Raw genomic sequence first — 17,861 nt, forward strand, 5'->3', positions numbered from 1 at the left:
TATTGGGAGTACAATGTGTTTTGTGATAGGAAGATTGAGACAGCTAACTAAATGTGGATTTCTAATTACAAGTATTGGGAAAAATATCTTTCTTTTAAATTACTACGAACAGCGGCAGCATTGCGTTATGTCTGATGATGGTTTGTGCCGCAGTGTTAACTGTTAATTTTAATTAATTAACAGATGAATAATTGTACTGGCTGTGTGTTAAACACTGCTTGATGTGCCTCAGGAACTGTAGTCTGGCATAACTGTCTCTGCTGCATTCGGTGTAGAGGAAGGCAGTGGGCCGAGAAGGTGCTTGATTCACTGGTCTCTGTTTTTTGATTTCTCTGCTCTTTTTTCTCTGGCCAGCTGACCTTCTCGTCTCTGCTCATTTCTTCACCAGCTCCTTCCAAACAGTCAGCCTCCAGAGGTCAAAGTTGTCAGCAACTTCTTCCCAGTTGTCTTTGTCACTATCTGCCTCCTTCATATCCAGCTCTAAAGTGGCCTTGTAGCAGAGATGAGGACATCCAGGAATCATGTCCGGTATCAAATTCACTGCACTGAAGATGTTTGAGCATAACGCCATATTTGAATGAGTAAACAGACAGTCCCGTGCTGTAGAGATTTGGTTTTACCGTCAGCATCAGGAAGACAAATGACAGTCCATAATGATGCCATTTGATTGTCACATGTACTCAAGTACAGGAGCACAGTGAAAAGTGTACAATGTTGCCCTTCAAGGTACAATCTTAGGTATGAAGTACCTAGATACAAAATTGAGAAATAAAGAAAAAAGAGTTACATTACCTTAAGGTGATTCATAGTATAAGTCAGAAAATAAGAAATAAAGTTAAAATAATAAGCATCACAGTCAGATAAACAGATTACAGACGAACATTACATTGCAGTAGATCTGTATCTTTATGGACAGTGTGATGCTATAAGTTGATTGCTTCACATAAATAGACTCCATAATCACCAACAATTTGTCACTAGTGCAGAAATCACAACGTGTAGAAAAAGCTGCAAGTGTTATGTCCAAGCTGAGTAAATGCATTGGGAATTACAACAACTTGACTGAGAATAGCAACTTGTACATCTACCAAGTCTGCATAATTGGCATAATCCCCTGGAGACCTGGAGAACATAGGCTAGGCATGAGGAAAGACTAAATAGTTTCCAACTTCACTGTCTAAGATGTGTCCTCAACATCACTTGGCAGAACATGGTCGCCAACTTAGAGATGCTGGAGTCTACCAATACCATTCATTTATTGCTCAACTTATATTGACTAGCTACATTAATCAAAATGGCCATGGACTCAACAATACCACTAACACAGGTAATAGTTTATCCACATCCTGAAAATATTGAAGGGACAATTTACAGATTCCTACCCCGCATTAAAATTGTCCAAGGCAGAACATTTTCACAGAATTTCACACCATGCGTGCCATCATTTTTCATTGGTGAAAATGCTATCAAAATTCCCAGTTGATGCTCCCAGTGGCCAAATCATTATGACAGTAGCTCAGCATTGTGAAATTACCAGTTAAAAGGTCTAAGTCTCAGTGATTGTACTTAAGATGTGGCTTCCCTTCATGTTCAATCAGTAGAAATTATTATTGACTGTTACCAAGCAGATTTTTACATGTGGTATGTTAAAATATTAAGTTCACCAAGAACCTAATGAATGAGAAACTTGCTGGGGAATCTTATACTGAGTGGAGGGCAAGGCTGGGATGCCTTTTGTCGAGGGGAAACTACTGGAATGACCACGTGCTGGGTCTGGCAGGGTCTGTCTACCCAGGAGAAGAAATATTCTCTATTGGGAGAAATCACAGGAGGAGGTAGTTCCTGATGAGGATGTTGAGGAAGAAAGATACAATAAGGTGGTGGGAAGTAGGGAAGCTGTAAGGTGGTTTAGAGGGAAGCTAAAAGGGGAGAAAAAGGGAGACTAAAAGATGGGGGGAAGAGATCTGCTATGAGAATGAGGCTGTAAGGGATGAGACTGGCTTCAAAGGAGAGAGAATAGCTTTGAACCTGTTAATAAAGAGATTCTCAACTAACTAGGCACCAGAAAAACTGAAATCTCTGAGGTAAATAATTCCCTGTGAATGAATGTGGAATCTCCAGCTTAAGGCTACATGTATCCAGGAGTTACTATATGTAGAAAAATGTAGTGATTACTATTGTAATGAACTATATTTAAATTGTTAAATTTAAATCTAAGATGCAATAAAAAAGATAATAACCTGGTTTAGCCTGGTTAAAGTCTTCCATCTTTGTGCATATGTAATGGAAATGTGGTAGCTATGACCTCACTAGTGTGTGCAAAATGTGCTTAGGGCGGTGACTTTGTTGTGTGTAGAAGTGTGCATCACTGATTTTTAAAAAGAGAATCTTTTGTTGCTAACTTATGTCTGTTGTGTCGATTTAAGTATTGTGATGTCTGGGAAATTGATTCTTTCCTTGTGTATTGTGCCATTAAGTTTATTGGAAGATTGATAATTATTAAGAATATTAACGCAATTCTTCTAATTCTAATATACAAGCATCATGCAAATGCAGAAAGTATTTTTGCTACTTGACTGCAGCACTTAATTAATGAGTTAGTGAAAATGAGAAAAGAGCACATTAAAACCAAAACGTAGACTTCAAAGATTAATAAATAGTCCTCAGGGAAATCTCAAGAGGAGCTTTTGAAAATAACATCGTGCGTTATGAGAGTGCATCCTGTACTGCAGCTCTGTCTCATACTGATGAATTATAAACTATGGAAGTTCAGTTTATCTGTTACACCATTGTCCTTACTAAACTGCAACATCAGATATTGAAGTGAGCTGCATGCTATAACAATGTTTCATTATCTGCCTGTGTAAATTGATTCATTAATATATGTAGCTATGTTTTTTTAAGTTCAATGCTATGGATGGTGATATTAAATTAGCTGTTGTTTACTTGCATAACCCATAGTAACACATCGAAGTTGCAATGAGGAAATGAGATATTTGCCTCAACTACTTTGGCCTGCATTTTCCAATGGCCAGATAATTGTTTCTGAAACTTAGATCAGAGATTTTCATGGGGATCCTGCAGAATGTCCATCGTTGGAGACTCCAAAGGAATTGCCCAGTAAATTGAAGATTTTTCTGGGCCTTTCCTCTTCTCCTGGAACCCTCTGGAAGTATCTATTTAATTCTGTTAAGTAAATATATGCCCGGAAAAATTTAAACTATGAAGAGTCTAACTCTAGAGTAGCTATTCAACTGACCTCCAACTTACCACATACCCCTGACTTTGACACAACGTCCTCCCTCACTGCAGCATCCGACACGTCCCAAGACCCAACACACCTGCCCCACCAACGGACCTGACCTCCCTTCACCTGCCACCGGTGCCAACTCCATTCATCTGCCTTGGGATCTGAATCCCTTGTACCCACCATGGACCCGATCCCTATTCCCATACTGCCAACATCCTTTCCTCCCGCTTTGGGAACCAAAACACCAACCTTTGGAATTCCTCCCTGCCAGACCTGAAATTTCCTAACCACTGTGACCTACTGTAAACACTCCATCACTTATTTGGCCCCTACCCTATACTCCTGATGTCCTCACACTTACCTTATGTACTTACCATTTTGCAACAGCTACCAAAGTAGTTATCTGTGATGCTGGACCTTAAAATGTCATCATACTTGTAAATAAAAAAAGTGGTGCTGCTAACTTTCCCCAGATGTTCTACACAATGAAGAACCTGTCAGAATGGGTGTACAGCTCTGCATTTCTGAAGAAGCCTTGATCAGAATCTCCTGTCAGAATTGTGGAGCTGTTTTGTTGTGTAAGATTGCCACTCCTTGGAAAATCCAGCCCTATGTGTCAGCATTTATCATTCACTCAAGCAAACTTTGATACATTTTGTACGATGCATATTTATTTTGAGAACACAGAAAATGTTTTAGAAACTCAACATGTCTGGTAACCTCTGCAGTAGGATAGGAACAAGAGTTTACATTTCAAATCTGATATGACTGTTCTTCAGAAACGTTAACTTTGTTTCTCTCTCCACATTTGCTGCCAGACCTATTGAGTTTCTCCAGCATTTTCTATGTTTGTTTCAGAGACCCTGCATTCACAGTATTTTGCTTTTGTGTTTAGTTTGACAGTCTACTTTAATTGAGTTCAAAGCTTCTATTCTCTCTCAATCCATCCACACAGGAGTATTGTACTCATTCCTGAGACATTTACTCCCAATGTATGTTACATTATTTTCATATATTCTGATTGGAAAACCTTATAGACAGGTTTCCATTTCTAAATTAAATTGTGCATTATTTTGCTATGTAATTAGCATATGGAATTAATTAATAAAGGTTTTAACACTTATCCTACCGGACACAAATGCTGAGGATAAAATCTGCTGAAGAATTATCCTAATTTTATAAGGATACCAGTATTAAAATACTGACCAGAATATTCATCAAAGTCAGCAGATGGATTTTCCTTTTAAATAATGTAGTAAGTAGATCAGCTAGCTCTACCAGCTTCTGTCGCATCATCTGACAAATTCCAGTAATTTCTGCAATGGTGCGTACATTATATTAGTTCTATCTGATATAGAAATGGACAAACTCCCCCACAGGGGTCAGTCTTAGGTCTTCTGTTGTTTGAAGTATATATAAATGATCTGGAGGAAAATGTGGCTGGTCTGATAAGCAAGTTTGCTGACGACACAAAGATTGGCGGAGTTGCTGATAGTGCCAACGATTGTGAAAGTATACAACAGGATATAGGTAGATTGGCGACTTGGGCACAGAAATGGCAAGTGGAGTTTAATCCAGACAAATGTAAGGTAATGCATTTTGGAGGATGAAATCACCAGGTGATTAAGAAGGTATATGGCATAATGCCTTCATCGCCCGGGGCATGGAGTACAAGAATTGGTAAAACATGTTGCAGCTATATAAAACCCTTGTTAGGCCGCTTTTGGGATATTGTATGCAGTTTTGGTCGCTACACTACTAGAAGGATGTGGAAGCTTTGGAGAAAGTACAGAGAAGGTTCACCAGGATGTTGCCTAGTTTCCAGGTTATTGACTATGAGGAAAGGTTAAAAAGACTAGGATTGTTTTCACTGGAAAGATGGTGGCTGAGAGGAGACCTGATAGAGGTCTACAAAATTATGAGAGGCATTGATAGGGTGGGTAGTCAGAGGTTTTTCCCCAGGGTTGAAGTTCCAATTACAAGGGGGCACAGATTCAAGGTTGGGGGAAAAGTTTAAGGGAGATGTGCGAGGGAAGTTTTTCACACAGAGAGTGGTAGCAGCCTGGAATGCACTGCCAGAGGAGGTAATGGAAGCGGGTACATTGACGACATTTAAGAGGCACCTAGATGGGTACACGATTAGGGAGGAAATAGAGGGATACAGATCGAAACGTGGCAGGTTTGTTTTTAGATTAATTAGGGCATGATGGTCAGCACAGGCTTGGAGGGCCAAGGGGCCTGTTCCTGTGCTATACTTTTTCATTTGTTTATTTGTTCAAAAGCAGGTCACATAAATCAAAAATATGGCAAAGTGATGGGGTCACTGTTTTAGTTTTATCTGCTCTCATTACATTCTTAAAGAAAGCGTTACCTGACCCTGACACAAGCTTCCAAACACATAACTACCCGATCACCAGAACTATCTACTTACATTTCTATAACATAGCCGTCTCTGTGCTATCTTGGTAGATCCATGCCTCTGTCGCATTTTTACCACAGGACTTGACTATTCTATTGCTGTCCTAGGCGGGCAGGCTCCCATTTTCCACTATCTTAAACATAAAATCATTTAAACTCTCGAGCACATCCTAACTCACACCAAGTCACATTGACGCACGATTGCGGCATTTGCTGACCCTACAATTGCTTCTCATTGAGTATGTCTTGATCTTAGAAATGTTCATCCTCATTTTTAAATGCTTCCATTACCTCACCTTTATATTCCTGTGTAAACTCCTCCAGCACTACAGCTCTCCAAGACCTTGGAATTCCATCAATTCTGGCTTCTTGTGCAGATTGAATTTTCATTGTTTCACCGCCAGTGACCATGCCTTCAAGTGTTTGGACCTTGACCTGTTCCCTGAGTTTCTCCGGCTCTCTAACTTTTCTCTCCTTTTATACGACACTCCATGAGCAAAATAAAATCTTCTATTTGTACAGCTGTTTAATATAAAATCCCAAGGCATTTTACACCAGTCAGATAAAGTAAGAGGTTTGGAATGGAACTTCTGTGCTCAAGCCTATGTAACTGAAAACGGAGCCATCAATAAGGGAGCGATTAAAATCAGGGCTGTTCAAAAGGCAATAATCAGATGGTCACATTTATCAGCAGATTACGCAATTGGAGAAAATTATAAAGATAGGGAGGGACAATGTCATGAATGGCTTTGAAAATAAGGACAAAAATCGGTCACTTACTTGACCAAGAAGGTCAGCAATCTTAGGAGTAAAGTGAACAGGACTTTGTGCAGCTAAGGATACACACACAGCAGGGGGCTCTTATGGTGCAGTGGTACTGTGGCTACCTCTGGGCCAGTGGTGAAGTGTGTCACAACATTTCCAAACAGGTTGGTTAAAAATACATACAAGCAACAGAGCTTTGCACAACCTCAAATTTATTGACTGTGGCACACCAGCCAGGAGTGCGTTGGAATAGTCAAATCTCGAGTTGATGAAAGAATGATTGAGTGTAAAAGACCAAAACAACTGCAGATGCCGGAAATCAGGAACAAAAACAGAAGTTGCTGGAAAAGCTCAGCAGGTCAGGCACCACCTGTGAAGAGAAATCAGAGTTAACGTTTCGGGTCCGGTGACCCTTCAGAACTGACGGCAGCTGGGAAAAGGTTGGTATTTATGCAAAAGATGGACTTGGGGGGAGGAGGTAAGGAGTAAATGATGGGTGGAGATAGAGCCTAAAGAGAGAGAAAAGCTGTCAAACAGACAAAGGAATAGGTAAAAGTCAGCCTGGAGAATGAATAGCTGCTAATGGGGACTGTTAGTAGCTGACCAATGGGTTGTGTGTGGTAGCAACCCATGCGATAATAAGGTCTGGTGTGTGGTGTTAGAGTAAGGACATGAGAGGAGTTACAAGCCCAAAAATTGTTGGACTTGATATTGAGCCAAGAAGCCTCCCTAATCAGCCTTCCGTGGGGACCGTTCCCTTTGTAACACCTTGGTCCACTCCTCCTTCACTCCCAACACATACCACAGCCCCATGGCACCTTCCCCTGCAACCGCAGAAGGTCTAAAACCTGCCCATTTACATCCTCCTTCCTCAGTGTCCAAGGGCCCAAACACACCTTCGGGGTGAAGCAGCACTTCACCTGCACTTCACTCAATCTAATCTACTGTATTCACTGCTCGCAATGTGGTCCTCCCTACATTGGGGAAATGAAGCACAGACCGGGCGACCAATTTGCAGAACACCTACGTTCTGTCTGCAAAAATGACCCTGAGGTTCAAGTTGCCTGCCACTTCAACACATCACCGTGTTCCCTGGCCAACATCTCTGTCTCAGGCATGCCGCAGTGCTACAGTGAAACTCTGTGCAAACTGGAAAAACAGCACCTCATTTTGTGCTTGGGAGCTCTGCAGTCTTCTGGACTCAATATTGAGTTCAACAATTTTAGGGCCTGTGCAACTTGTCCCATGTCCTTACTCTAGCCCCACACACCAGGTCTTGTTATCACAGGGGCTGCTACCACACAACCCATTGTCAGCTATTAATGGTCCCCATTAGCAGCCTTTCACTCTCCCAGGCTGACCTATGTCTGTCCAACTGTTTTTCTCTCTTTAAGCTCTTTCTCCATGTATCATTTATTCTACCCCACTCCCTCACCCCATCTTCTGCATATGTACCGACCTTTTCTAGCTACTATCAGTTTTGAAGAAGAGTCACTGTAACCGAAATGTGAACTCTGATTTCCCTCCACAAATGCTGCTGGACCTGCTGAGTTTTTCCAATGATTTCTGTCTTCTTTTGCGAATGATTGAGTATATTGGCTGCACATGAGCTGGCATGGCTGAAGTTGGGAGTTGTTTTGGAGGTAGAAATAAATATCCTTCGAATTGATGCAGTTGTGTGGTTGTCTCACAGCCACAAAACACCAGGTTTGTGAACAGTCTGGTTGAGCCTCAATTCCCAGAGAAGTATGGGGTCATCAGCTGGACTGCAGAGTTTGGAGCAGGGACTGGAGACAATGGCTTTACTCTTCCCAATATTTAATTGGAAAAAAAGCTGCTAATCCAGTACCTGATGTCGGATTAGCAGACTCATATATTAGCAATAGTGGAGGAGTGAAAAGAGATAACAAACCTCTCTCTTTTAGCAACTTTTTGGTTCCATACAAGTACCCTTTTTAAGTGACTCATTTTTTTCACCTTTCTTCTGTAATGCAACTTGGGACATTTTATTACCATATAAATGTTACATGAATGTATGTTGTTGGTTGTCTTCAATATGCACGTCATGCATCAGCTAGCTTTAGACCAAGAGGATGAAAAATAAATTAAATTGCCATCCTGTGTTCTTTCTGAGTGAGAAGCCTCTCTGTTTCTTGGCCCCTTATTTTCTGAAGCAAATACCAGACCCCTATTCTGTGTAATCTCCTTTAAATATATTTGATTGTAAATAATCTTATACCATGACATTCCACCACTTTAAAAAAAGCCAAATGTTACTTATCTTTTCAAGTATGAGTTTGACAAATTGTAAATGGCAGAAATGGCAGATCTATGACAAATCTAGTTAAGCCAGTTGCTTATTATTTATTGCATGCAATTCTTACTGTAAATATTCTTTTCCTTTCAGGTTCAGGTTCAGTGGTCGTATTCTGGGCCTCGCTCTAATTCACCAGTACCTGTTAGATGCCTTCTTCACCAGGCCTTTCTATAAGGCACTGCTAAGGCTGTAAGTGCACAATTCTTCCAGATTGCAGACACAACTGGAAGATTTTACATGCCATTACACCGATATTATTGCAAAATAAATATCAGAATATATTTCAAAGCAAAATTCTTTGATGACATTATAGTCATCCTATGAACATTACAGCCCTTTAATAAATATGCATTTACAAGAATGAGTCTTTATGACTTTAAAATCATAAAATTTCCATTTCTGAGGCTAAACAGATCAAAGGTACTATTTCTGTGATCCCATAGCATGCAATCTACAGTTAACAGTTAACAATGCTTCCAGTTCCCAGTCTGCCTTGCTGTTCATTTTATACATGAAGTACCTTAGAACTAACTGTGAAGTTCTTCAAGTAGATCATAATTTAGAGATTGTAGTGAAGTGCCTTTGCAAAGAAAAATGCCAGCAGCTTATCCCAACAATGCTAATCATAGAATCCTTACAGTATGGAAATGGCCCAACAAATCTACACCGACCCATCCCTATCCCCATCCCCAATCCCCTCTCCCTCCCCCTACCCTTTTCCTGCAACCCTGCATTTCCCATAGCTAACACATTTAATCTACAGATCCCTGAAGATTATGGGCAATTTAGCATGGCCAGTGCACATGGACTGCACTTCTTTGGGCTGTGGGAGGAAACCGGAGGACCCGGAGGAAACCCACACACAGACATGAAGAATGTGCAAACTCCACACAGACAGTCACCCGAGAGTGGAATCAAACCCAGGTCTCTGGCGCTGTGAGGCAGCAGTGCTAACCACTGAGCCTCCCTATTTTAATTTTAGATGCAGTACATAGAATCCCTACAGTTCTGAGGAAGGGTCACCACACCCGAAACGTTAACTCTGTTTTTTGACTTCACAGATGCTGCCAGACCTGCTGAGCTTTTCCAGCAACTTTGTTTTTGTTCCTGATTTACAGCCACCACAGTTCTTTTAGTTCTTACTTCAATGCCTTTAATTCACTCCATCCCCATAACACTGTGCACCTCTGGTAATCATAAATCTATCAATCTCTACCTTAAACATACTCAAAGATTAAGCTTCCCTATCCCTCAAGGATTTGCAACCAGTTTAAAAAAAATTGGACCTAATTGGCATCTCCTTATTTTTAATTTGTGCACCCTGGTTTTTGACTTCCCAAACAGGGGAAACATCTAAGGTTTTGGAGTAGATTTGTAGCTCAGGTTGTGGGTGTTGAGGTTGGTTGGCTCGCCAAGCTGTTTTCTTGTTTCACAGACATTTCGTTACCATGCTTGGTAACATCCTCAGTGCAGCCTCCGATGAAAAGTCGGTGTGTTTTCCTGCCTGGTTTTTAAATCGGACAAACAGGAAGGAAACTAACAACAAGAGTACATGAACACCAACTGGCTACAAAAAGACACGACCAATACTCACTCATCTCAATCCACATGGACAAGGAAAACCACCACTTCGACTGGGACAACACCAAGATCCTGGAACAGGCTAGGCAGAGAAAGGCACAAGAATTCCTAGAAGCCTGGTACTCCGTGAAGAAAGCCATCAATAAACACATAGAACTCGACCACATATACACTCCACTACGAAGGAAAACCGGAAATGAGGCAATCCATCTCAACAGACCCCAGAGTTTAAAAACCAGGTGGGAAAACACATCGTCACTTCATCAGAGGCTGCACTGAGGATGTTACCCAGCATGGTAACAAAACGTCTGCGAAACAAGAAACCAGCTCGGCGAGCCAACCAACCTCAACAACCTCAAGGGGAAACATCTTATCTGTTTTTACCCAGTTCATCCTTGTAAGAATTTTATAAGTTTCAAAGAGATCACCTCTCATTCATCAAAATATATAATTCTGGCCCAGTTTGTCTAAACTCTCTTTACTAAACTCTCAATCATAATGCACATACACGCAGGCTTGAAGGGCCAGATGGCCTACTCCTGCTTCTGGTTCTTATGTTCTTATAACAATCCAAAGATCAAGTCTGGTGAACCTTCAATGCACTCTCCATGGCAGTAATATCTTTTGTGAGAGATGGAAAGCAAACTCATCCAGTACTCCAGGTTCAAGGACACAAAACTGCACATAGTACACCAGCTACAGTCTAGCCAACCTGAAGCAAGACTTCACTACTCCTGTGTTCAGATCCTCTTGCAATAAAAATATTTGAGGACTCTGGGACTATACTCATTGGAGTTTAGAAGGATGAGGGGGGATCTAATTGAAACTTACAGAATACTGAATGGCTTGGACAGAGTGGATGTTGGGAAGATGCTTCCTTTGGTAGGAGAGTCTAGGACCCGAGGGCATAGCCTTGGAGTAAAGGGAAGACCTTTTAGAATGGAGATAAGGACAAAGTTGTTCAGCCAGACAGTGGTGAATCTATGGAATTCACTGCCACAGAAAGCTGTGGAGGCCAGGTCATTGAGTACATTTAAGACTGAGATAGATAGGTTCTTGATTATCAAGGGGATCAAGGGTTATGGGGAGAAAGCAGGAGAATGGGGTTGAGGAACTTATCAGCCATGACTAGATGATGGAGCAGACTCAATGGGCCGAATGGCCTAATTTCTGCTCCTATTTCTTATGGTCTTATGGTCTTAAAAAGGTGAATATGCCATTAGCCTTCCTAATAGGTTATTACACCTGCATGTTCGCCTTCAGCGTCTTGTGCCTAGGAACACCTAGGTCCTCTTTTACATCTACCATTTAAAAAATACTCTGCACATCTGTTCCACCTACCAAAGTGGATACCTCACATTTTTCACATTATATTCCAAGTGTATTTTCTTGTCCATTCATCAAGCCAGTCCAAATACTCCCGAAAGTTTTTTATATCTTCTTTGCAACATCCATTCATGCTTAGCTCTGTATCATTTTCAAATTTTCAAATATTAATTTGGTCCAGATCCTTGATATGTATTGTGAACAACTGGGACTCAAATATTAATCTTTGCAGTATCCAACTTGTCACAGCTGTCAAAACAATGTCCCTTTTATTCCTACTTTTTGTTTCCTCTATGTTAGTCAGTCTTCAGTCCATACTGGTACATTACATCCTATCCCATGTGTTTAATTTTTTAACCAGCCTCCTTGGGGGGCTTTATCAAATGCCTTCTGAAAATCTTAGTAGAGTCCTATATCAATGTTGTTAGTAACTTCTTCAAAAAACTCCAAATATTTCATCAAAGATGAGTGCCCATTCTAAAATCCACGCTAGTGACAAAAAAACTGCAGATGCTGGAATCCATGGTAGACAAACAGAAGAATACAGCAAGCCAGGCAGCTTCGGGGGGAAAGGAGCAGTCAACGTTTCGGTATTACCCTTCTTCAGGACTGGATGTGGGGGTAGGGGGAGGTACAGATAAAGGTTGGAGGAGGGGGGTGGTGGTGGGTAAGGATGGAGCTTGCTGTGTTCTTCCAGCCTCCTGTTTGTCTACCCAAAATCCATGCTGATGACTACACCCAGTCAGATCATTATTATACAATTGTCCATATATCACATCCTTTATAATGGATTTTAGCATTCCCCTATTACCAATGTAAAAGCCTCTATAGGCATGTAACACAAACTATTTGGCTAAAATGAACATGGACCCATCATAGGCAGTGTCAGAAGAGTTTATAATGGGAAATAGCAAAATGGCAGAGAAGCTAAATTATTACTTTGTGTCTGATTTTATTGAAAAAAGATACAAAAAATCTCCCAGAACTAGAAATCCAATTGGCAAGGGAGGATGAGGAGTTGAAGGAAGAGGTGGTGGGCTGACAGGTGAATAGAGTTGAGAACATCATCAGATCAGCCATGATCTTATAAAATACCAGAGAAGGCTCCAAAGGCCTACTTCCACTCCAAATCCATTGTTCCTATTAATACAGAAATTTGAACATAGTTAAACACTGAAAAAAAAATTAAATGTTTGTTATTGGAGCATTGTTGTAAGGATACCAATCATATGCGTGTACTTTACTCATGTCAGCATTTCAGTACTTAATGTCAGACAATGCTGGAACAACCCTCATCGTTGTTGACTATTGCATGTCAGTACAATTCTCTTCTCACTTTTTTATGTACTCATTTCCAGCATGGGTTGCTGGGAAGCATTTAGTAGATGGACAATGTTAACCTCCTTCTCCATAATCCACTGCAGTGCATCTACCAAAGTCCCTGTTGAGATCATTTAACTCATTGCATCATGGCAATCAGATCTAGTTAATTCTAGACCTGTATGGTTTAGGTGCTCCCAAACTGAACTGGCTGAGGTATTTAGGAAAGGTAACTACATAACCTTTCTGGAAAAATGTATTTCTTTAAAATACAACAAAACTATAGACTTTTTGTTAACTATTAACACTTAAATACTTGGGTTATTAAACATAATGTGCTTTAAAGGAAAGTATTAACTCTTTACCATTATACAGTGATACTCAAGAAATTACAAAATACCAGGATTCATGACAACTGAAAGATCCACTAAGCAATTTGTGCACAGATAGTTGATGAAGTGACCAATTAAATTAGTAAGGTCCTTCTGACAAACTTCAGGGAATCACAACAAATGGAATTACTGATTGAAGATTGGAGTTTAGCTAGCATAAGGTAAATCATTAAAAAGGAACAAAGGGACAAAGTAGAAACTAGGTAAATGATCCTAACACTTATTGTGGGTAAAGTGCATGAAGACATTCTAAGAATGGTTAATCCAACATAAAGGGTTGGTATGGTGTACTAAGAGGGAAACAGGATTGAGTTATGAACAATGAAACTGTCAATCTTTATAGGATTAGAACAATATTATCCACCCTATCACTTCTGGGCCAGCTCTTTCTTAGTTTTCAGGAGATTCTGTTTAAGCACAGGACTGCTTTGAGCAAGTGACAGAGTTTGATAACAGTGGAAAATCTGAACGTGTGTTAAATTTAGATTTTAGCAAGTATTTAGTGATTGTACTGCACAAATAGTTAGTTTATAACAGACAGAGACATACATAAGAGGCAAGCATTTGAGTTGGATTGAAAATTGTCTAAACCAAATTAAACCAACCAATTACTGCAAATGGCGCTGCACTGATGTATTGGGTGTGATTGGGAGTAGAAACCATTTCTCCTCACAATGTATATATGGAAATTGTAATAATGTTATCTAGATTTGGCAATGAAATAAAATGTGGAGACAGAGGGGTTAGTGATATTCAAATTTCAAGGAATACCTTGTCAGGAACAAACATCATGGAAATTATAGAAGGTGAGATAACGGGTAGCTAATGTGCAAACATACAAACAAAGAACAAAAATAGGCCACCTGGCCCTTTGAGCCTACTGAACCATTAATAAACTCATGGTTGATCTAACTCTACATTTCTGCATATCCCGATAATCTTACATCCCGTTGGTAATCAATAATCTATTGACTTCTGCCTTAAAAAAAAGATTCTGCATCTACTGCCTTTTGAGGAAAGGAATTCCAAAGACTCATAACCCTCTGATGTCCAAGTATATAGGTAGTCTTTCTAGTCAGCCAGTTATCAGGTAGTTATAAACACCACACTTACAATGTAGCGGTCTGTACAACTGAAGGCTTGGCTCCCCATGGTTCAGTATGTATCTGTGATAAGTAAAACAGTCTAAGCCTGGGATTTACAGCTAAAGGGATAGAACATAAATCTCAGTAAGAGATAATGAACCTGCCAAGGCGTTGGTATTGTTGAACCTCAGGTACCGTTGTTATTTCCAGGCACTGTACAGCAAATTAATGGAAACTTAGGAGTTGTAGAAACTAATGCCTAACTTAAGACACTAAAGCTTTGAGGAGACGCTGAGGAGCCTAGAAGATATTATGCTGAAGAGAAAGCTCAGGAGATAATGCAGTATCCAAGATACAAAAAGGAATAAATCAACCGAATTGTGATACTCTTATTTGAAATTGCTACTAAGTCAAGAACCCATGGACACTGACTCAAAGTTCAAAGAGGGAAAGTACACAGACAGTTTAGACTTTAAAACTTTATACACTGGGTGATGACTGTGTGAACTAGGCCTCCTAGGAATGAATTGGAGGCAAGATAGTGTGGAAGATTTTGAGAGGTTTGGACAGATATTTCAGGAGATAGACAATTGAAAAGATTATTAGTTGCCTTCAAGAACCAAGCCATTGAACTGATACTCTTTCTGGTTCTGTACTTTCCATTCTTAAACAAATTTACAAATAGTGAAATTCAATCATAAATCATTCAGAGTTAATTGACTACCTGCTAATTTAAATGACCTGTTATTTCCTTTCAGACCATGTGACTTGAGTGATCTGGAATATCTGGATGAAGAGTTCCACCAGAGTCTACAATGGATGAAGGACAATGACATCACTGATATCCTTGATCTCACCTTTACAGTTAATGAGGAGGTGTTTGGGCAGGTTTGTATGGTTTGTCCCTACAGCAGCAACAGGCTAAACTGACAAAACACAAAGAATAACATTAAAGAAATAAAGATGTGAAAATAAACGACTGGCCTGAACCCACCACAATCCCTACCACCCCCAATACTGCTTTGCCTACCTCTCCACCCATGATTTAACAGCAGACCAACTCAAAGTTGGAGACAGCCTGAATTGATGAGACTCTGACTGATGAACTGGAGTAGAATCCCTGGCTCACAGCTACAACTCACTGTGCACTGCAAATAAAGCTAGAGGCTTATTTGAAATTGAGCCTCAGACCAACATTTTTAGGCACACATTTAGGTTTTTTTTAATTCATTCATGGAACAAGGGTATCGCTGGCTAGGCCAACATTTATTACCCATCCTTAATTGCCCAAAGATTCAACCACATTGCTGCATGCCTAGAGTCACACATAGGCCAGACCAGGTAAGGATGGCAGATTTCCTTCCCTGAAGTGACATTAGTGGTCCAGATAGGATTTTCCAACAATCAACAATGGATTCATGGTCATCATTAGACTCTTAATTCCAGATTTGTGTTGAATTCAAATTCCACCATCTGCCATGGCAGGATTCAAACCCAGGTCTCCAGAACATTACCTGATTTCTAAATTAACAATCCAGTGATAATAACACTAGGCCATTGCTTCCACTGGCCATTTGGTGGCAGAAGCTGGCACAAGTTGAATTTTTTCACTTTGTGCAGATAAGTAGAATCAGATAGCAAGTAAATGCAGTGAATCCAACATTTTATTTCCAATCGCATTGCTTGAATTGGTCTACAGTTTGCATGGCAGAGCTGGAAAACAAGAGAAACATGGGGTGCAAATCAAAGGCATGACTGAAACAATGTGCAAATTTGGGCATGATTTAGTTACATACATGATGGATGCTAACCCCAGTTCCCATTGATTTCTGATCATAATCTCTCAGTCGCACCACCTGAACATGCTTTGATCAGTATTCTCCCCAAGTAGTGCAGCAGCCTGAACAGATATTATCACATCGGGAACAAAGAGCTCCTTATTCCCTTTTAAGATGCACGTATGAGTGGCTGCATGTCCACCTTAAATGGTTCACACAAATACAACAAATAGGCTACACACAGCAAAAAAGTAATTGTAAAGAATATTCCATTCATGTCAATTGACACAATCTAAAGTTGCAGTTGATCGGTATGATTCTTGCAATTGCATGTGCTCAGAGTCATACTTAAGATTCTGAACAGTTTTGCAAGCTCAGGAGGAAACATTGTCAATATCCTTCATAAGACCTGTGCTATATTTTCTGTTTATTTTGATACAGTTTTAGGAAATTAGTATAAGTTATATCCACTGTTGAAAATGTTCTCCAATGCAGTTTCTTAAATGTGGGTAGTGGGAGGAAGTATTAATATTAGTTGGTTCGTTGTTTGGTTCAACTCTAAAGAATATTTGGGATGTCTCTTTTGGTAACTGGTGGCCTCTTCTGTATTAAGGCTTCCGCCTACCTATGAGGGACTGTAGAGTCTGTGGTAGGTTTCATCAAAACTCCATTATTTGGATGATAGTACATGCCACATTTAGTAAATACTTCTCTCTCTTGTGCAGCATATTCATTCCTAGTTTCAAACTTTCGGACATGCGCACTGGTGTCAGTGATGCACCATCACTGTCTCTTTCCTTTACATTGGTGAGCAAATGTGATTGGAGGGGGAGGCGTTAAACTGGTGATAAATGAAAGCTTTTTAGAAAGTCAGCTCTAATCCACAACCTTCCCAGTTTTGTTGAGATAGGGAGCAAGAGGTGGGCAGTCAATTTGCTCTCAGGAGACACATAATTGTCATTTTAAATATATTAATGAGGCTGGGAGCCTTAAATGTAACCTGCTTTGCAGGCTTAGCTGTACCTATCAGGGCTTCCCGGAGCTCAGGGGGTGTCAGTTAGCTCAGCTAGCTGAATTGGTGGTATGGGATGCAAAGTGATGCCAATAGTATGTGTTCATTTCCCACATCAATTGAGGTTACCTCCTTCTCAACCTCTCCCATCATCTGAGGTGTGGTGACCCTCAGGTTAAACCAGTCACCTCTCCCCTATGGTCTGGTAGGTATATGGTGATTTTACCTGGACCTCAGGAAATTCAGCAGCTGCAGTGAGGTGAAGAAAAACTCTGTAAAAACATAACAAACGCTACATCAAATCTGTGGATCAGAAGGAGCAACAATGCTTTTCACAGAAACTCATATAACATTGTGCCACATAATCATCAACTAATTACTATCTCCAACAAGACAGGATCTAACCATAGCCCTTGACATTCAGTGGCATTATCAACACTGAATCCCCCACTATCAACATCCTGGGCTTACCATTGACCATATAAATATTGTGGCTACAAGAGCAGGTCAGAGACTAGAAAACTTGCATTGAGTGACTCAGCTCCTGACTCTCCAAAGCCTAACCACCATCTGTGAGGCACGAGCCAGGAGTATGATAGATTACTCTCTACTGGCTG

The 17,861-nt window shown here is 40.4% G+C and overlaps 1 protein-coding gene across 1 annotated transcript in view; it reads left to right on the plus strand.

Annotated features, from left to right (window-relative positions):
• The window catches only part of LOC109916385 (E3 ubiquitin-protein ligase HECW1-like), a 419,523-nt gene that overhangs the window by 359,644 nt on the left and 42,018 nt on the right, over positions 1–17,861 (plus strand). The window contains exons 23-24 of the mRNA XM_048617591.1: positions 8,841–8,939; positions 15,213–15,342. Of these exons, the coding sequence (XP_048473548.1) occupies positions 8,841–8,939; positions 15,213–15,342 (229 nt within the window). The remainder of the gene's footprint in view (positions 1–8,840; positions 8,940–15,212; positions 15,343–17,861) is intronic.

Source organism: Rhincodon typus, chromosome 2 (assembly GCF_021869965.1).
Source record: "Rhincodon typus isolate 14 chromosome 2, sRhiTyp1.1, whole genome shotgun sequence".
In the NCBI taxonomy this organism is placed as follows: domain Eukaryota; kingdom Metazoa; phylum Chordata; class Chondrichthyes; order Orectolobiformes; family Rhincodontidae; genus Rhincodon; species Rhincodon typus.